Consider the following 18902-nt stretch of genomic DNA (forward strand, 5'->3'; position numbering starts at 1 on the left):
GAATTGTGGACACCAGAACTGGACACACTATTCCAGCAGTAATCCATAATGGATTTGCCGTCACTGACCATTTTTAAATCAAGGTTGGATGTTTTTCTAAAAAATCTGTTCTAAAAATTATTTTGAGGAAGTTCTGTGGCCTGTTTTATACAGGAGGTCAGACTAGATGATCACAATGGTGTCTTCTGGCCTTGGGGGTCTATGAATTGTGTAGTTTGTTTGCAGTGTTGCAGCTGTGTTGGTCCCAGGATATTAGAGAGACAAGGCGGGTAAGATAATATCTTTTACTGGACTAGCTTCTGTTTACTTAACTAACTTCAGGTCCTGAAGAAGAGCTCTGTGTAACTTGAAAGCTTGTCTTTTTCACCAACAGAGCTGGTCCAGGATAAGAAATTCACTCACTTGCCTTGTCTCTCTTTGTAGTTTGGTCAGTAGTCCTTTTCCATTACTATATAGGCCAGGCACTGACTGCTGCCCAAAGGGCAGTTTAGAGCAGGGCAGGGCAGTGTACTATGCATAGATTCTAAGGGTATGTCTACACTACAGGATTAATCCGAATTTATATAATTCGAATTTAGGAAACCGATTTTATAAATTCGAATGTATTCGGCCACACTAGGCACCATTAATTCGGTGGTTTGCGTCCAAGCTACCGTAGTAGCATCGATTTCCAGAGCGTTGCATTGTGGGTAGCCAATAACATCTAATTGCCAATAACATCGAATTGCGGCCACACTAACCTTAATTCGGATTAACAATACCGATTTTGACGCTACTCCTCTCGTCGAAGAGGAGTACAGAAATCGAATTAAAGGGCTCTTTAATTCGAATTAAATGGCTTCGTTGTGTGGACGGGTCAAGCGTTAATTCGAATTAAAGCAGCTAAATCCGAATTAAAGTCGTAGTGTAGACCAGGCCTAAGGCACAACACAAAGTTTCTAATGATGCTACAGATCCCAGGAACTACTGTTGAGTGCCACCTGCTGGAAACTTGTGGATCTATATTTTGTTGATCTATTTGTGGATGCAGAGCACTCCTGTAACATCTGTCTTCCTAAAATGGAAAATTAGTAATCTCCCACAAGCCCTTCGGTCACACTAGGCTGATGACACAGGCTCTATTTATCTGTCTGGGTGCTAGACAGCCCCATGATCAGTCTGTGTCCAGCTGCCTTACTAGAGTCTCCCCTGCCATGTGGGGGTCTCCAGGCTAGTTGAGTGGTGGCCAGGTCCTAAACCCTGTGCTGGGGACAAGCAGCTGACCAACACCAACCCCCTTTGGGGAGGCAGAAGGTAACTCCTCAAATAGACATCAATAAAGCAATACTAAGATGCCCCAGCCTGTGTCTGGAAGCAATGTCAGGAGGAGATCCCTGTGGAAAGTTACACAGAGACCTTCCCCTGACTCCCACATGAGAGTAGGGATTCAGTCCCCAATGCCTAGGTATACAGATCAATGCTCTCTGACCTGGTTCAGAGTTCAAGAAGCACAAACCCTCGTGTCCCACTGTGTGCTCTGAAAATAGGGTGCAGCATGAGCTCAGAATGATGAGTATTTGGTCCTGCTGCATAGACTCAGCCCGGTTCCATGGCTGCTACATTAGCCAGGTCTGTCCAGCTCCAAGCTGCTCTTTCTGTCAGCCCTGCAGCTTCTTCTTCTCTCCTGCTTCTCCTTCCCCAGCATCACAATAAAGAGTCTGCAGCTGCAATTGCTTCCTTCCAGTCACCTGGCCCTGAGTCACCCAGGTGAACCTCAGCCAGCCCTAGCTTTGGGTTTCAGAGTGACATCCTGTGAGAGATTACACTATGTCTGCATGTACCTATGCCACGAGGGCCATGGAGAAGCCAGCCCTATTCTGGAGATGAGCCCAGCAGGCAGGTGCTGGGAATCTTCAAATCCAGCATCTAGTGGTTGCGCCTGATAAATTCCAGCTAGGGGATAAAAATGAGGGTCCAGCTCCATGAGGCAATGGGGGGAGGAGGAGGAAATGCCCATGCCCCTTTATTTGGGTTAGAGCAGATAACTGTAAGAGGGCAAACTGGCCCTGCAATCAACCCCCTATCCTTCCCCCTGCTTGGGGAAGCCCTGACCAGTAAGCTGACAGAGGGTCCAAACCCAGGTTAGGAACAGGACGAGTGTTTTATGCTATTGCTCCACTTTTCTCTAGTTTGTGTGCTGGAGAATAAACAGGGCCCTGAGATAGGGGTGATGGACTCAGCTGGGTGTGGCTGGTTGATTTCCTGGGCTGGTGATCGGGTCCACCAGCCTACACCTCCATTTTGTTTTGTGAAGGCCATTTTCATTGTAAAACTGGCCCTGGAGCCTCCATACTGAGCTAAAACACAAAGGAGATGTCGGGAACATTTCTTGTACCTAGCAGAGGGCTAACAATGGAGAGCTGAGATTCCATTCAAATGGAAGCTCCATGTACTAGCTAAAGTAAAAAGCAATTGTCATTAGAGACCTTTGCAAAGCGTGTGTGTGTGTGAGAGAGAGAGAGACACGTGAACTATAAACCCAGAGTAGCTGCAAGCGTGGAACTTTGGGAGAGGATTTGCTTAAGGCAGTGGGAAGACAGGGTCATCACTGGCCCTGGGGCATTTCTGTGACAAACAGTCCGTGCCCAGAAAATGTGCCAGAGAGGCCAGGAAGAAAAGCCGTGCTGCAGTCTACTTAGCTCAAGGGACGCTTAAAAGCACATGGGTCTAGTGTATAGGGATCCAACTGGTGACTGTCCAGATGGCTGGGCTCTTGTGTGACACAGACCAGAGAATTTCACCCAGTTACCCCTTCATTGAGCCCAATAACTTATGTTTGACTAAAATATTCAGTCTGGATTTGAAGATATCAAGAAATGGAAGATCAGTCACTTTCCTTGGGAATTTGTTCCAATGGTTAATCAGCCTTGTGCTAAAAAATGTGTCTCATCTATAGTCCGAATTTCTCTGCCTTTATCTTCCAGCCACGGGTTCTTGTTCTGCCTTTCTCTGCTAGATTACAGATCGCTTTAGAACCTGGTATTTTCTACTTATCAAGGTATTTATACACTGTAAGCAAATCAACTCTTCATCTTCTTATTGGTAAGCTAAAAGATTGAGCTCCCTTAAGTTTTCATTGTAAGGCATTTTTCAGCCCTTGTAACATTTCTGTGGCTCTTTTCTGCACTCTCTCTGGTTTTTCCTTCTTTCTTTTCAAAATGTGGACCCCATTTGTTGGCTTCCTATCTGGGTTCTCAATAGCAGAGCAGCTGCTGTCCCTGCCCTGGATCTCCCCGGGACCAGAACATGCTGTTGTGCTGATGGCTTTGGGCAACAGGATCTGTGTTTGGTTGATCTCAGCATCCATGCAGCCTGTGCAGGAAAGAGACAAAACACACAAGACAGAGACAATAAAACAAATGGCTGTCACTCTGAGGGAGTCTGTGATGGAGTATCCAACCCACACTGGCCTATAAAGGGGTTAATAGGGAGGCTGTGCAGGAGGCAGCCAATTAGAGAAGGACTGCAAAGAGCAGCCAATCAGGGCTGATCAAGCTGCGGGGAGTCCTCTGGCCCCAGCCCCAGGGCAGCCTGCACCCCAAAGTCCTCATCCCTGGCCCCACCCCAGAGCCCGCACCCCCAGCTGGAGCCCTCACCCCCCGCACCACAATGCTCTGCCCCAGCCCTTGAGCCCACTCCCACACCCTGAACCCCTCATCACCGGCCCCACTCTGGAGCCCTCACCCCAGCACCCCAACCCTCTGCCCCATCCCTGAGCCCTCACCCCCCACACTCTGAGCCCCACAGCCCCACCCCCGCCACACATCACCTCCATATTGGTGCACAACATTCATTCCACACATAGATATAAAAAATTAGAGGGAAAATTTACTGCACCCCCCCTAAAATAGCCTTGTAACCCCCCCGCAATAAAACCTCCTTTTTGGGTCAGGACCCCTACAATTACAACTCTGTGAAATTTCAGATTTAAATAACTGAAATCACGACATTTTCAAGTTTAAAAATCCTATGACCATGAAATTGACCAAAATGGATGGTGAATTTGGTAGGGCCCTATTTATGTGCTGCCAAGAGACAAATGGCTACACACCAGACTACAGTAACTCCTCACTTAAAGTCGTCCCGGTTAACGTTGTTTCATTGTTACGTTGCTGATCAATTTAACTGTTTAATGCTGAACATGCTCATTTAAAGTTGCGCAATGCTCCCTTCTAACGTCATTTGGCAGCCGCCTGCTTTGTCCACTGCTTGCAGGAAGAGCAGCCCGTTGCAGCTAGCTGGTGGGGACTTGGAACCAGGGTGGACCAGCAGCTCCCCCTATCAGCTCCCCACTCCACTAAGTTCCCTGTGCAGCAGCCGCCCAGCAGGCTAGCAATCGGCAGTTCAGCTTTTCCCTCCCCCCACTGCCATGTGCTGCTCCTGCCCTCTGCCTTGGAGCTGCTCCCAGAGACTCCTGCTTTCTGTGCAGGAGGGGAGGGGGGGCTAATGTCAGGGTGTCACCCTCCTCCCTGCTTCTGCACCCCGCTTACCCCTTCTCTATATAGAGCAGGGTGGGGACACTGACAGAGAGAGACAGAGAGATCTTGGGGCAGCAGCTGCTGTCTCAACTTCCTGATCCACTTAAAAAGACACTGCACTTAAGAGTGGGTCAGCTTACTAAAGGGGCAGTGTGCATCTCTCTCTCTCTCTCTCTCTCCCACACACAAGGTGTGTGTCTGTCTCTGTCTGCCATGCTGTCTCCCCTCCCTTGTGTTCGTGCTGCCTTGTGTGAGAGGCTACATTAACAACAATGTGTTAACCCTTGAGGGCTCAGCCGAGTGCTAGTTCATCATTTAGCAGCAAGGCATTCCCTGGGAAATATCCCTCCCTCTTCCACCCTCTAACTTCACCACCTCAACCAAGCTTCACAATCATCATAGCTGTGAACAGTATTAAATAGTTTGTTTAGAACGTATACTGTGTGTATATCTATATAATATATAGTTTTTTGTCTGGTGAAAAAAATTTCCCTGGAACCTAACCCCCACTATTTACATTAATTCTTATGGGGCAATTGGATTCGCTTAACATCTTTTCGCTTAAAGTCGCATTTTTCAGGAACATAACTACAACATTAAGTGAGGAGTTACTGTATTTGGGATCCAGTGGCTGGCGCTGCCTTGCTGAATAGTGGCTGAGCCTCCAGAGACCATGCTCTGAGACTGTGGTTCTGCCTCTGGCAGTGGTGTAGGCTCTGTCTGTGATGATACTGTCACTGATGGCTATGTCTTCTGCAAACATAAGGGCACCATCTGGTGGTGTGTGGCTGTGTCCTTTGGTGATGTGAGATCCAGATCTGCAGCTAGAAGAAGGGCTGCTTTTCACGAATGGGTCAGAGCACTTTGGTACAATGAGTGACTCCATCACTGAGGGTCAGTACAGCAAACACAGCAGCCTTTCCATGCTCAGCGGTAGCTCCCACACAGGCTCAGGCATTGCAGTCTGTTTCACCCAGAAGGGGAAATTTGTCCCAACACCACAGTGACAAACCAAGGGCCAAGAGATCTTTAAATCTCTCTGGCTTACCCCCTTAGCCCAGAGGAGCTCAGTTTAACAGCTCCTCTGTAGTGTAACACCTAGTGTGCAGTATTGCAGCATCAAGGTTGGACAGTGAATCTAGATACTCTGTGTGGAATCCACTATCTAGTGTTTGTGTGTATGTTGTGCTGCACTGCCCCTGACTAAAAGGGGTCAGAACTGCCCATGTGCATATCAAAGGACATGATTCCTTCTAGACAACAACAGAGTCTGTATAAAGAAAATCTGTAGGCATTGTGTGTGGGTGTATCTCCTATAGATCCCAAAGAGCTAGTCTATCCACATATCTCCCTGAAAAGGGGCTTGTCTTCAGTCTAATCTCCCACCCTTAACGCTCTCTCTTAAAATCCCTAACAGATCATGGCAGAATGGTGGGCGGGGCCTCCCTGCTCTGCAGCCATGTTACTGACCACATTGGGGAGCAGTAGGTGAGTCCCTGATACATAGAACACAGCACAGTACAATGACTGACCTCTGAGACCAAGATCAATGGCACAGGCACCAAATGCTTCCTTGTTGCCGTGTTCATCAGAAGAAACGCCTCTAATGTTTCCTGAAGGGAGCAGTATGCACACACATTTGTAAACTGTCCATTCATTGTGTTGTCTTTCTGATTCCTCAAGTATAAATGCAGCGGAAATGCCCCTGAGTCTAAACCCTCCATGGCTGTAAACACAATCCATTTGTGCTATTTTCCAAGAAGTATAGAAATGTCAGGCTGGAAGGGACCTCATGAAGTTGCCCCCTCTGCTGAGGCAGGGCCAGGTAAACCTAGACTATCCCTGACAGGGGTTTGTCCAACCTGTTCTGAAAAACCTCCAATGATGGGGATTCCACACCCTCCCTTGGAAGACTATTGCAGAGTTTATCTACCCTTATAGGGGGAAGTTTTTCCTAATATCTAACCTAAATCTCCTTGCTGCAGATAAAGCCCTTTACTTCTTGTCCTACCCTCAATGGACATGGAGAACAATTGATCACTGTCCAACAGCCCATAATAGATGTGAAGACTGTTATCAGGCTCCCTCTCAGTCTTCTTTTCTTAGAACTAAGAGGGGGGCAATCACCTCCCATGTCTTTCATCCGACACTCTTGTTAATACTCCCCAGAATATTAGCCTTTCTGCAGCTGCATCACATTGTTGACTTATATTCAATTTGTGATCCACTGTGACCCCCAGATCCTTTTCAGCAGTACCACCACCTCACCAGTTATTCCCCATTTTGCAATTGTGCATTTGATTTTTCCTTCCTAAGTGAAGTACTTTGTGTGACAGGGTCCCCAGGGTGCAACCTGGACTCTGGGCCCGCTGAGCCTTCTGTCCCACCGACCTGGGGTATCCCTCTCACACTGTGATGCTGTTGTCAAGCCACAAACTTCTGGCAGGTACTGCACTAACACAGCCATCCACAGGCAGGCACACACCCAACTGAGTTACATGAATGCTCTCCCAGCCACTCATGGACTAATAATAGAGAGACTCCAGCCAATTCCCCCCAGATCCCCAGCCTTACACCCCAGAACTGTACCATCCTATCCTGATCAGAAGCCTGGCCAGTGTAAGGTCATTATCCAGTTTACCACTCCCTCTATGTGGAGAGGGCACACACCAGCCTTTGTAAACTGAGCTGAGATTTCCCAAGCACTTCAACCAAAACACACTGTTTTAGGTAAAAAATAAAACAGATTTATTAACTACAGAAAGATAGATTTTAAGTGATTATAAGTAGCAAGCATAGAGATCAAAGTTGGTTACCTAAGAAATAAAAATAAATTTGCAGTCTAAGTTCTATAAACTAAACAGAATTTGAATCAAGCAGTGTCTCCCTCTGACAGATGGTACAGTTCTTCAGTACACAGACTGGGTTCCAGCCTGGGACCCTCTTCCCAGTTCAAAGTCTTTGTTCTCCAGACGTTCCTCCGGGTGTTGAGTTGGTGAGGGGAAGGGAAGAGGCCAAGTGATGATGTCACTGCTGTGATGTGAGGATCAGGCAGTCCCCATTAGTCAAGCCGTCTCCATTGTCTACATGTTCTCTCTGAAAAGTCTTCTGGGATAGCCGTTGGGAGAGTGGATTCCCTTTAATGGGCTATCAGCACATCTGGCTACTCCATTGTTGTACCAGAAAGGCTGGTTTTGGGTGTTTCCAATCTCACAACATATTTCAGTAACATATACAGTAACTCCTTGCTTAACGTTGTAGTTATGTTCCTGAAAAATGCAACTTTAAGTGAAACAATGTTAAACGAATCCAATTGTCCCATAAGATTTAATGTAAATGCAGGGGGTTAGGTTTCAAGGAAATTTTTTTGGGGCAGACAAAAGGCATTATACTGTATACTGTACAGTACTGTCCTGTACTGTCCTGGGAAGTGCCCCTGGCTTACCCCACACAGGCACAGCCCGCTGCAGGCAAGGACGCTAGGAAGCACCTTTGCAGCAGGAGCTTCCCCGGAGAACAGGCTCGGATTTTGCCGGGAATGCTCCAGGCCCGCCTCTTCCTGTCTCCGCTCCACTCCAGGCCCACCTCTTCCCACCCCCACTCCACCTCCTCTCCAGAGCACGCCACATCCCCCCCCCCAAAGTCCTAAGTGCTGCCAAACAGTTGTTTAGCGGCGCTTAGGATTTTCTGGGAGGGAGGGGGAGGAGCAGAGACGCAGCGCTTCCCCGCTCCTGCCCCTCCATCCCAGAAAGTCCAAAGTGCGAAGTGCTGGGAGGGAGGGGCAGGAACAGGCAAGCCCCACATCTCCACTCCTCCCCCTCCCTCCCAGAAAATCCTAAGCACCGCCAAACAGCTGTTTAGCGGCGCTTAGGACTTTCTGGGAGGGCAGGGGAGGAGCAGAGACGCTGGGCTTCCCCGCTCCTGCTCCTCCCGCACAGAAAATCCTAAGCACCGCCAAAGGTGGAGGAAGTGCTGGGAGGGAGGGGGAGGAGGCGGAGAAGCAGAACTTGTGCAGTGCTCCCTTGTAAAGTCGCTGCTCTTCCACAGAATCTTACAAGCAGGCAGCCAAATGACGTTATACGGGAGCATTGCACAACTTTAAACGAGCATGTTCCCTAATTGAGCAGGGATGTAACATTGAAACAAGGTTAAGTGGGACAACGTTAAATGAGGAGTTACTGCATAGCAATACTTCATCACTTCACATACAATGATAGCACATACAATCCAACAGTATATTAATGTTCAACAGATCAAGACTTTTAAAATGATACCTCACAAGGCATACTGTGTACAAAACATATCATAATTATATTACAGTGGTGAATATGGATTCCAGGATGCTACTCAGAGTTACAGAGTGTTGCACTTGTCTTTATTGAATTTTTGAATTTTCTCTACACCTATAAGAAATGTAAATTATAGACATTTTCCTGTTTGCATTGATTTTAATTTTAATAATTTGAGTTGTAGCTATATTATAAGTGTTTTCTCCATTCATAATTATAAGGGGTTACAATGAATATAAAAACATATACTTTGATAACACAAGTATTTTCTTTTGGGATTTTAAATCCAGTATAACTACTGACCTGAGATTAGAAAATTGACACAAGTTATTTCAGGGCCCATACCCCCCAAGTTCCCATGGGCCAGTGCTAGGAACATCCTGATATGTCTGAAGTTAAAGACAGACAGACATCTGGTTAGAAGTTTTGTGCCTGCAGAGGCAAAAGAAGCATTTTTTCATTTTGGCTGCAAAAACACATGCCCTTGACAAAACAGAAACAAATAATTAAAAGATATGGAGTAATTTATTGCTTGTATTAGATGAACAGTTGATCTGTTTGGGGGAAGATAGGCCAAATGGCATGAACTGATGACTAGGGGCCACCCTGCGTAATGATTGCCTCATCTGTGGGGATTCAACCGCATCTAGGAGCACGAGGCAGAGCCTAAGCCGCTTTGTGACTATCCATAGACTAACTACTACAGGGGCCAGAGGGCAGCATGAGTGTGGGTTGCACCTCTATGTTTGAGGATGGGTTAGGCAGGCAATGATGTGAAATTGCTCCAGGTTTCTTTGTTTCTGGGTTAAGTTTGTTGGGGTTAGACATTACCAGAAAGCTCATGGAACATTGACTGTGAAGATTTAGGAACCTTCCATGAGCTGTCAGTATAAAACTCAGGGTAACCCCAAAGGGTCTTTGTCTGGTTTGGGTCTGTCCTTTCCTTTACTTTCTGCTCCAAGCTATGGTGCCTATTGACTCTCAGGGCAGGGCAGCAGTGAGAGTCAATAGGCCCCACCAATAGGCCAGGCCTAGGTCTGGATTTATCAGTTCTCAGATGATGCTATCTCCAAGGGGGAAACTTTACCCAAACAATGGGACTGCACCTCCAATCCAGCTATTCCAACCTGACCCCAGATGGACCAGAAACTCTGCTTACTAGAGGAAAAAGCCAAGACGTCAGTCTGAAGCTGCCAGCATCTACCTACCACCAGCACAGAAAGGAGTTCTCTTCCATCCCTTGTCTCCTCTTCTGTCTGTGCTTGAAGACAAAAAGCCCATTGTTTAAGTAGCCGAGAATGTTCAGGTTGTAATTTCCCATCATTCAAGAAAAGGGTTAAGAAACCATGCTGGTATTGTAACTTGCAGTTTTTCTGCACACGCTAGTTGATGAAGCAGAAGGGGTCCCAGTTTGTGTGGTTATTCAGAATTTAAGAGTGAAACTGTTAAAAAGACCCCTTAGGACAGCAACGGTTGTGGGTGCAACATCTAATGAGTCCATCCCTGGGCCAGCTCCTTGTCTGAGAGGACCGGCTGCAGCAGCCTGCTGAGCCGAAGGTACAGGAAGGCATTGTTCCCCCCCGTGTCAGTGCAGATGCAGTGCGGGGGCCAGCATAACCCCAAGGCTTCACTGTGCCTGCACAGTCTGTACCTCCGTCCTTCCAGTGTTAGTAGGGTTGTACGTTCTGCTAGTGTCTGTCCTTCCTAACACCACTTCTGTCTTTCCTGCACTGACTGTGTGCCAACTGCTTTTCAGCCAGCTGCACATCTTCCAGGCACTGGGACGTCTTGTGGACTGAGGTTATAAAGATGATGGCCGATGTCTTATTAGTAGAAGAGATGTACGGATGAGTGTCATCCACCTACCAGCAGCACACATGTACACAGCTCCTTGCAATCTTCCCAGTTCTTTGTTTATAATGCTGTACTAGCCAAGAGCACAGTCATGTTCGGGAACCCATTATGCTGGGTGCTCTATAGACACATGTACGTGCTGCCTCTGCCACAAAAAACGTACTCTGTAAAAAGACAAACACACGTGAGGTGTGGCGGAACGGGCGCAGTAATCAGGGGGATGATTGACACACACCGAATTAGCTCCATGCCCCTCACACTAACCACTGTGCATTGTAAATAACCTATTGTCGCCTGCTGTGCTAGGTACACCTCTGTCTCTGACCCACCAATTGTCTATTGCTAATTCAAGCATCCTGAGTGTGAGATCAATATGTGGCTCCTTAGGTGCTTACCCAGGGCCCCCACAAATCTGTAGGGATGGAATTCGGTGTTACTGCAGAATGCAGGCTTCAGCAGGCAAGTCCACATGACAACTGAGGAGAGTTGGCAGTTTTTCAAAGGGACACTATTAAGGGCCCAAAAGCAAGCTATTCCGCTGGTTAGGAAAGATAGAAAATGTGGCAAAAGACCACCTTGGCTTAACCACGAGATCTTGCATGATCTAAAAAATAAAAAGGAGTCATATAAAAAATGGAAACTAGGACAGATTACAAAGGATGAATATAGGCAAACAACACAGGAATGCAGGGGCAAGATTAGAAAGGCAAAGGCACAAAATGAGCTCAAACTAGCTACGGGAATAAAGGGGAACAAGAAGACTTTTTATCAATACATTAGAAGCAAGAGGAAGACCAAAGACAGGGTAGGCCCACTGCTTAGTGAAGAGGGAGAAACAGTAACAGGAAACTTGGAAATGGCAGAGATGCTTAATGACTTCTTTGTTTCGGTCTTCACCGAGAAGTCTGAAGGAATGCCTAACATAGTGAATGCTAATGGGAAGGGGGTAGGTTTAGCAGATAAAATAAAAAAAGAACAAGTTAAAAATCACTTAGAAAAGTTAGATGCCTGCAAGTCACCAGGGCCTGATGAAATGCATCCTAGAATACTCAAGGAGCTAATAGAGGAGGTATCTGAGCCTCTAGCTATTATCTTTGGAAAATCATGGGAGACGGGAGAGATTCCAGAAGACTGGAAAAGGGCAAATATAGAGCCCATCTATAAAAAGGGAAATAAAAACAACCCAGGAAACTACAGACCAGTTAGTTTAACTTCTGTGCCAGGGAAGATAATGGAGCAAGTAATTAAGGAAATCATCTGCAAACACTTGGAAGGTGGTAAGGTGATAGGGAACAGCCAGCATGGATTTGTAAAGAACAAATCATGTCAAACCAATCTGATAGCTTTCTTCGATAGGATAACGAGTCTTGTGGATAAGGGAGAAGCTGTGGATGTGGTATACCTAGACTTTAGTAAGGCATTTGATACGGTCTCGCATGATATTCTTATCGACAAACTAGGCAAATACAATTTAGATGGGGCTACTATAAGGTGGGTGCATAACTGGCTGGATAACCGTACTCAGAGAGTTGTTATTAATGGTTCCCAATCCTGCTGGAAAGGCATAATGAGTGGGGTTCTGCAGGGATCTGTTTTGGGACCGGCTCTGTTCAATATCTTCATTAACGACTTAGATATTGGCATAGAAAGTACGCTTATTAAGTTTGCGGATGATACCAAACTGGGAGGGATTGCAACTGCTTTGGAGGACAGGGTCATAATTCAAAATGATCTGGACAAATTGGAGAAATGGTCTGAGTTAAACAGGATGAAGTTTAACAAAGACAAATGCAAAGTGCTCCACTTAGGAAGAAAAAATCAGTTTCACACATACAGAATGGGAAGAGACTGTCTAGGAAGGAGTACGGCAGAAAGGGATCTAGGGGTTATAGTGGACCACAAGCTAAATATGAGTCAACAGTGTGATGCTGTTGCAAAAAAAGCAAACATGATTCTGGGATGTATTAACAGGTGTGTTGTGAGCAAGACACGAGAAGTCATTCTTCCGTTCTACTCTGCTCTGGTTAGGCCTCAGCTGGAGTATTGTGTCCAGTTCTGGGCACCGCATTTCAAGAAAGTTGTGGAGAAATTGGAAAGGGTCCAGAGAAGAGCAACAAGAATGATTAAAGGTCTTGAGAACATGACCTATGAAGGAAGGCTGAAAGAATTGGGTTTGTTTAGTTTGGAAAAGAGAAGACTGAGAGGGGACATGATAGCAGTTTTCAGGTATCTAAAAGGGTGTCATAAGGAGGAGGGAGAAAACTTGTTCACCTTAGCCTCTGAGGATAGAACAAGAAGCAATGGGCTTAAACTGCAGCAAGGGAGGTCTAGGTTGGACATTAGGAAAAAGTTCCTAACTGTCAGGGTGGTTAAACACTGGAATAAATTGCCTAGGGAGGTTGTGGAATCTCCATCTCTGGAGATATTTAAGAGTAGGTTAGATAAATGTCTATCAGGGATGGTCTAGACAGTATTTGGTCCTGCCATGCGGGCAGGGGACTGGACTCGATGACCTCTCGAGGTCCCTTCCAGTCCTAGAATCTATGAATCTATGAATCTATGCCACCTCCCGGCAGAACAATACAGGTCTGTCGCAGCTTACGCGCATTTAACATGCGCGATTTCAGCTTTACACAGTCGGGGGGGGGAGAGAAAAATAACAATTTTAATACTGTACTTGTAGTGCGGGCGATTCCGCCCGCCATTCAACTCAATGTAATTTTGACTATATGTGGTTTTTGCTTTACGCACTAACCGCGGAACTGAACCCCCGCGTAAGATGAGACTCGCCTGTACGCAGTGTAGCCAGGATCTGAGTGAACTCTCTCCTGCCATCTATTGACGAACTGGTGGAAAAGACCTCAGGAGCAGACCATACTTGCATAGACTCCTAGTCTACCTAGGTCAGGGGTCGGCAACCTTTCAGAAGTGGTGTGCCAAGTCTTCATTTATTCACTCTAATTTAAGGTTTCGCGTGCCACTCATACAGTTTAACGTTTTTAGAAGGTCTCTTTCTATAAGTCTATAATAGATAACTAAACTATTGTTGTATGTAAAGTAAATAAGGTTTTTAAAATGTTTAAGAAGCTTCATTTAAAATTAAATTAAAATGCAGAGCCCCCCCGGACCGGTGGCTAGGACCCGGGCAGTGTGAGTGCCACTGAAAATCAGCTCGCATGCCGCCTTTGGCACGCTTGCCATAGGTTGCCTACCCCTGACCTAGGTGCTCAGCAACCAGACCTGTTTTGGCTGATCAGTTTTGGCTGTTTTAGATTAAAATTCACTTTAATCTTGACTGCAGGGGTAATGAAATGTAATTATCCTTATTGACGTGTGGTTTGCCTATTGAGGTTGCCTAAAAGGCAACAAACCTGTACTTGACATGTCCTACGCCTCACTTGCTAAGCAGGGGGTAATGTCAAATCCAAGGGAAATTTGAGGGAGTGGACAAGTGTTTCTACCTGGTGGAATGGCCTCTGTTTAAAGAGTCCTATTTAACCCTCCACCTCCAGGGCTTACAGAGAGAGCTGATCAGACTCCACTCAGAGCCCGTGGTTCTGCTCAGGGGTCACTAGAGCTGAAATCGTTGATCAGCAGCTCTAGGGAACTGAGCCTTTCATCTGATTTGGGGAGAGCATTGTAGTGAAAGATCGCACAAAGGGCGCAGCAGCAGCAGCGAGGTTCCCCACGCTCTGCTGAAATCACCGAGAATTGGGCTCAGTGGGGGAATCTCGGAACATGTCACTACAGCTGGAGGCAGAGGCAGTGGTGGGGGCAAGCAGTGGCAGAGACATTAGCGGTGGGGGTGAGCAGTGACAGCAGCAGAGGCATCCCTTGCAGGGATGGGAGGCGAACCCATGTGAGAATTCTAGGGCTTTGCGGGTGCAGCAGAGGGGAAGGGAAGTGGCATGTTAAAGGGACATTTGTCCATTGGATTTTCACACTGCAAGGGGGAAAGCTGAGGCAAAGACACTGCCCCCGTATTGTGAGGCAGGCCTTTACTTAAGGTTTGCACACTTTTGAATCATGGTGTTTTCCCAAAGTAATGCTGAGTTGCCACTCCATTTTACTAACTGTTTTCTCTTGTTATCCCCAGACTCGGTGTTTGCGAGTGAGGAAGCATTGCCCCTTAGAGGCACCCTGGGTTGGTGTTTAGTTTCCCCAGATTTGGGGGGGGGGCAGAGTGGGGGCTTGAGCTGGTTTGGTTTTGTAACATTAAGAGGAACCCCTAGATAGTGAACTCAGCCTTTATTGCTCCTGGCACTGCCTAGCAGAAGGGTACAGTATGGAACATCCACTCATGGCAATGTTGTAGGGCTGGATAAGCCAAGTGGAAAAGGTCTTGGAGGGAATCCCAACAAATATCCTCTGCCTAAACTGCTCTAAGAATGGGCAGCAGATAGCATCCTGCATCAGGATGGAAGGGAAAGTATTGGTTAAGGTGTCTAAACCCTTTTTACAGGAGCGGAGGTTCCTCTAGGAGGCAGCAGTCCCCCCCTCCTCATGCCACTTCCTATAAAGAAAGCCCTGTTTAATGAACCCCAAGAGATTTGACCATCTGAGACATCAGAGCAGAGTTATTTGTGATCCAATGAGCCAGTGAAGCTTGGCAAACTCCACTGCACAGTTACCACAAAGAATGCAACCCCTTTAAAACAATGCTAAGTGTCTGGCTTGAGCCCGAGAGGCCAGGAAATGCAAATGCCCTGCATAACTGCCCTGCTGGGGCATCTCAGGGAGAACTGCACGTGCAATGCAGTGTGCGCTGCACTCTCGAGGAGCGAGCGAAAGGCAGTGTCAGCTGGGATTCAGAAGCTCCTTGTTTTCAGAGGTTTACGTCAGGCCTTCGCTGTTACTTTGTGTTTGAAGATTTGGGGATATTGTTCATTATTTCTCAGTCCTGGCAGCTAATCTCCTGACGCTGAGGATGTAGGGTTCATGAAACCAGAAAATGTCAGGTCTGACCAAAAGAAAAGACAAACTCAACAACACACAGAGCTCTGTCTATTCACAGAGGAGTTGGCAGGGCTGAGCGGTGGCAGAACAACTCCAAGCGGTACTGAGGGACGTGCCTGGAGTGGACAAATCATGCCAATTGTCTGCGAGAGGGACCTAAAGCTAAACCCAAAATGAAGAGAGAAAGGGAAGCCTTGTCCAGAGTCCCTAGTGCTCCAGGTTTCGTGCACTTAGTGTGCCTTCTTCTAATCCACCCAGGTAGGAAAACCAATCTCTTTAAGAATCTAGGAAGTGGGAGAGGGTGTGCAGATGTCGTTGTGTGGCGGGAAGAGGGGGGTGAGGTGAGGCTTCGGAGCTGAATGCTGGTGTTCATGAGCTTGCTTAGCCCCTACGCGAGCAGGGGATGTTCATTCAAGCAACAGCCCTGAATACCTTTTCTTTCCCCTCACATAGCGTCTCTCTGGCTTTGGGAAAGGATTGTTCCAGCTGCATTTCAATGTAACGAGAAAGAATTAACGAGCGGTTTCTTATAGAACACATTGTTGGTCTGTGCTTCTGAAATCAGACACTGTGAATCGCGCCTGGGGAGTGTTTGTTCTGTTTGAATGAGCTTGTAGAAGCAGGACAGTTTGACGTTGTGAGTTAATCTAACATCCTCTTCTGGAAAGACAATTGAAATCGGTTGAGACCCATCATTCAGCTGTGTTTAATGCTAAGCCAAAGTCTGGAGATGCTAGAAAGTTAAAACAAAACGTTATGTCGTTACTGCCACGCATGCTGGCCATACGTTTTGACTCACGCCCTAGTCAAAGTGTAAAAGAGACCGGATCACATTTGGAAAGTAACTGGCTCCTGATATTACTGTAGAAATACTGTAAAAGTAGTTTATTTAAAAACCTTGCTCCCGCACAAACTCATCTATGTTCGTACTGACTTCCCAGCTCCCAAGAGCTGTGGAATTGAATGGGTGCTGCGTGTGAGCCCGGATCCAGTTTGATCTAACCAGCTGCTATAGGGAAGAACTGTCTCCCATGTCACTGTTTCTTGTGGCAGCCCACACATGCATTGTACAGACTCTCTCTGGAATGGGCTTTCCTGAGAGAGGAAATTTCTACTTTAATTTACCTTTGAAAAGTCCCCCTGGGTACCATGCTGTGCGCATGCCAGTCCACTCCTGCCAGCTACAGACTCTGCCCAGTAGCTGGTTGGTTGTGAGTGCCCCAGTGTCCCACTCAGCTGTTCTGGTTGTGCAGTGAGCACATTTGGAACAGTTTGTCCCAGTCCTTTCAGCAGCTGAATGAAGATGTTTCTCTCTAGAACGGTCTGTGCTATTTTTTGTGGCTTGTATGTTCAAATAGCTCTAAACCCAACACTCCACGGTGATGCCGACTGATCAGGCACTAAAGCTGAGAGGCCTCCAGGAAGGAGACATGCATGGGAATGTGAGGTAAACACTAGGGCTGTTAGACCTTCTCTTCCCATGGAGGAGCCAGACTCTCAGCCTGTCCCAACCCCGCAGAGCTGGGTTACATCTGAAAGGGCGGAGGCAGAAAGGGCACAGAAAGGTGTCCAATGTGCTGCAGCAGCTACAGGTCATATCGTATTGCCGGCAGCTCTTTGGCTAAAGCACTGACACTGGATTAGCATCTTTATTAAGCAGGTGTGTTTCCAGTGAGGTCCCTCAGGGATCAGCTACTGGCCCTACGCTATTTAACATTTTTATCAGTGACGTGGAAGAAAACATAAAATGGTCACTGACAAAGTGTGCAGTTGACACACAAATTGGGGGGGTGATAAATAATGAAGAGGACAGGTCAGTGATACAGAGCAATCTGGATTGCTTGGTAAACTGCGTGCAAGCAGACAATATGTGTTTTAATAAGAGTAAATGTATACATCTAGGAAGAAAGAATGTAGACCATGCTTACAGGCTGGGGGACTCTCTCCTGGGAAGCAGTGGTTCTGAAAAAGATTACCAGCAATCCGGTTGGCTCAGTATCAGTGACCTGTCCTCTTCATTGTTTACCACTTCCCAATTTTTATGTCATCTGCAAACTTGATCAAGGATGATTTTATGTTTTCTTCCAAGTAATTGGTAAAAATGTTAAATTGAGTAGGGCCAAGAACCGAGCCCTGCGGGACCCCACTGGAAACACACCAGCTCGATGATGATTCCCCATTTACAGCTGCATTTTCAGACCTATCAGTAAACCAGATTTTAATCCATTTAATGTGTGCCACGTTAATATTATATTCTAGTTTTTTATTCAAAATGTCATGTGGTACCATGTCAAATGCCTTACAGAAGTCTAAGTGTATTATTTTAACACTATTACCTTTATCAGCCAAATTTGTAATCCTATCCAAAAAGATATCAAGTTCGTTTGACAGGATCTATTTTCCATAAACCCACGTTGATTGGCATCAGTTACATTACCCTCCTGTAGTTCTTTATTAATTGAGTCCCATATCAGCCACTCCATGATCTTGTCCGGGACTGATATCAGACTGACAGCCCTATAATTATCTAGGTCATCCATTTACCCTTTTTAAATAGTGGTACAACATCAGCATTATTCCAGGCTTCTGGAACTTCCCCCAGTGTTCCAAGACATACTGGAAATCAACATTAATGGTCCAGCCAGCTCCTCAGCCAGCTCTTTTAAAACTCTTAGATGCAAGTTATCTGGACCTGCAGATTTTAAAATGTCTAACTTTTGTAGCTGCCATTTAATATGTCCCTGAGATACAAGTGGAATGGAAAGTGTGTTATCATCATCATATAATATGACTACATCATCTGATTTTTCCCAACTACAGAACAGAAATGTTTATTGAACACTTCTTCCTTTTCTCCATTATTATTGATAATTCTACCAGTTCCATCTCGTAATTGACCGGTACCATTGTTAGGATTATTTTAGACATTAATATACATAATAAACTCATTATCCTTGTCTCTGCTGGCCATAGATTTCTCCTTGTGTCCCTTTGCTTCCCTTATCAATTTTGTATACTTTGTTGTTTCAGATTTTGTTAATTACTATCAACTTTCCCTATTTTTCATTTGTTATATATTACATTATTAATTATTATTATTATTTTTATAGCTGCCTTCAATTCCCCTCTAAACCAGGTATTTTTTTAACTAGCATGGCCTTCTTCCTCAGTTGTGGGATTGTGCCTTTTTGGGCTTCTGGGAAGGTGTTCTTAGACAATTTCTAATGATCATTTATACTGTTCTGATTAAATTCTTCCTCCCAACTGATTGGCTCTTACTTGTTTT

The 18902-nt window shown here is 46.1% G+C and overlaps 1 protein-coding gene across 1 annotated transcript in view; it reads left to right on the plus strand.

The window, feature by feature from the left end:
* The first annotated feature begins 15789 nt into the window (after positions 1 to 15789).
* HEPACAM (hepatic and glial cell adhesion molecule) overlaps positions 15790 to 18902 on the plus strand; it is an 86264-nt gene continuing 83151 nt past the window's right edge. The window contains exon 1 of the mRNA XM_065417308.1: positions 15790 to 15874. Within this exon, the coding sequence (XP_065273380.1) occupies positions 15790 to 15874 (85 nt within the window). The remainder of the gene's footprint in view (positions 15875 to 18902) is intronic.

The sequence above is a fragment of the Emys orbicularis genome, chromosome 15 (assembly GCF_028017835.1).
Source record: "Emys orbicularis isolate rEmyOrb1 chromosome 15, rEmyOrb1.hap1, whole genome shotgun sequence".
NCBI lineage: Eukaryota > Metazoa > Chordata > Testudines > Emydidae > Emys > Emys orbicularis.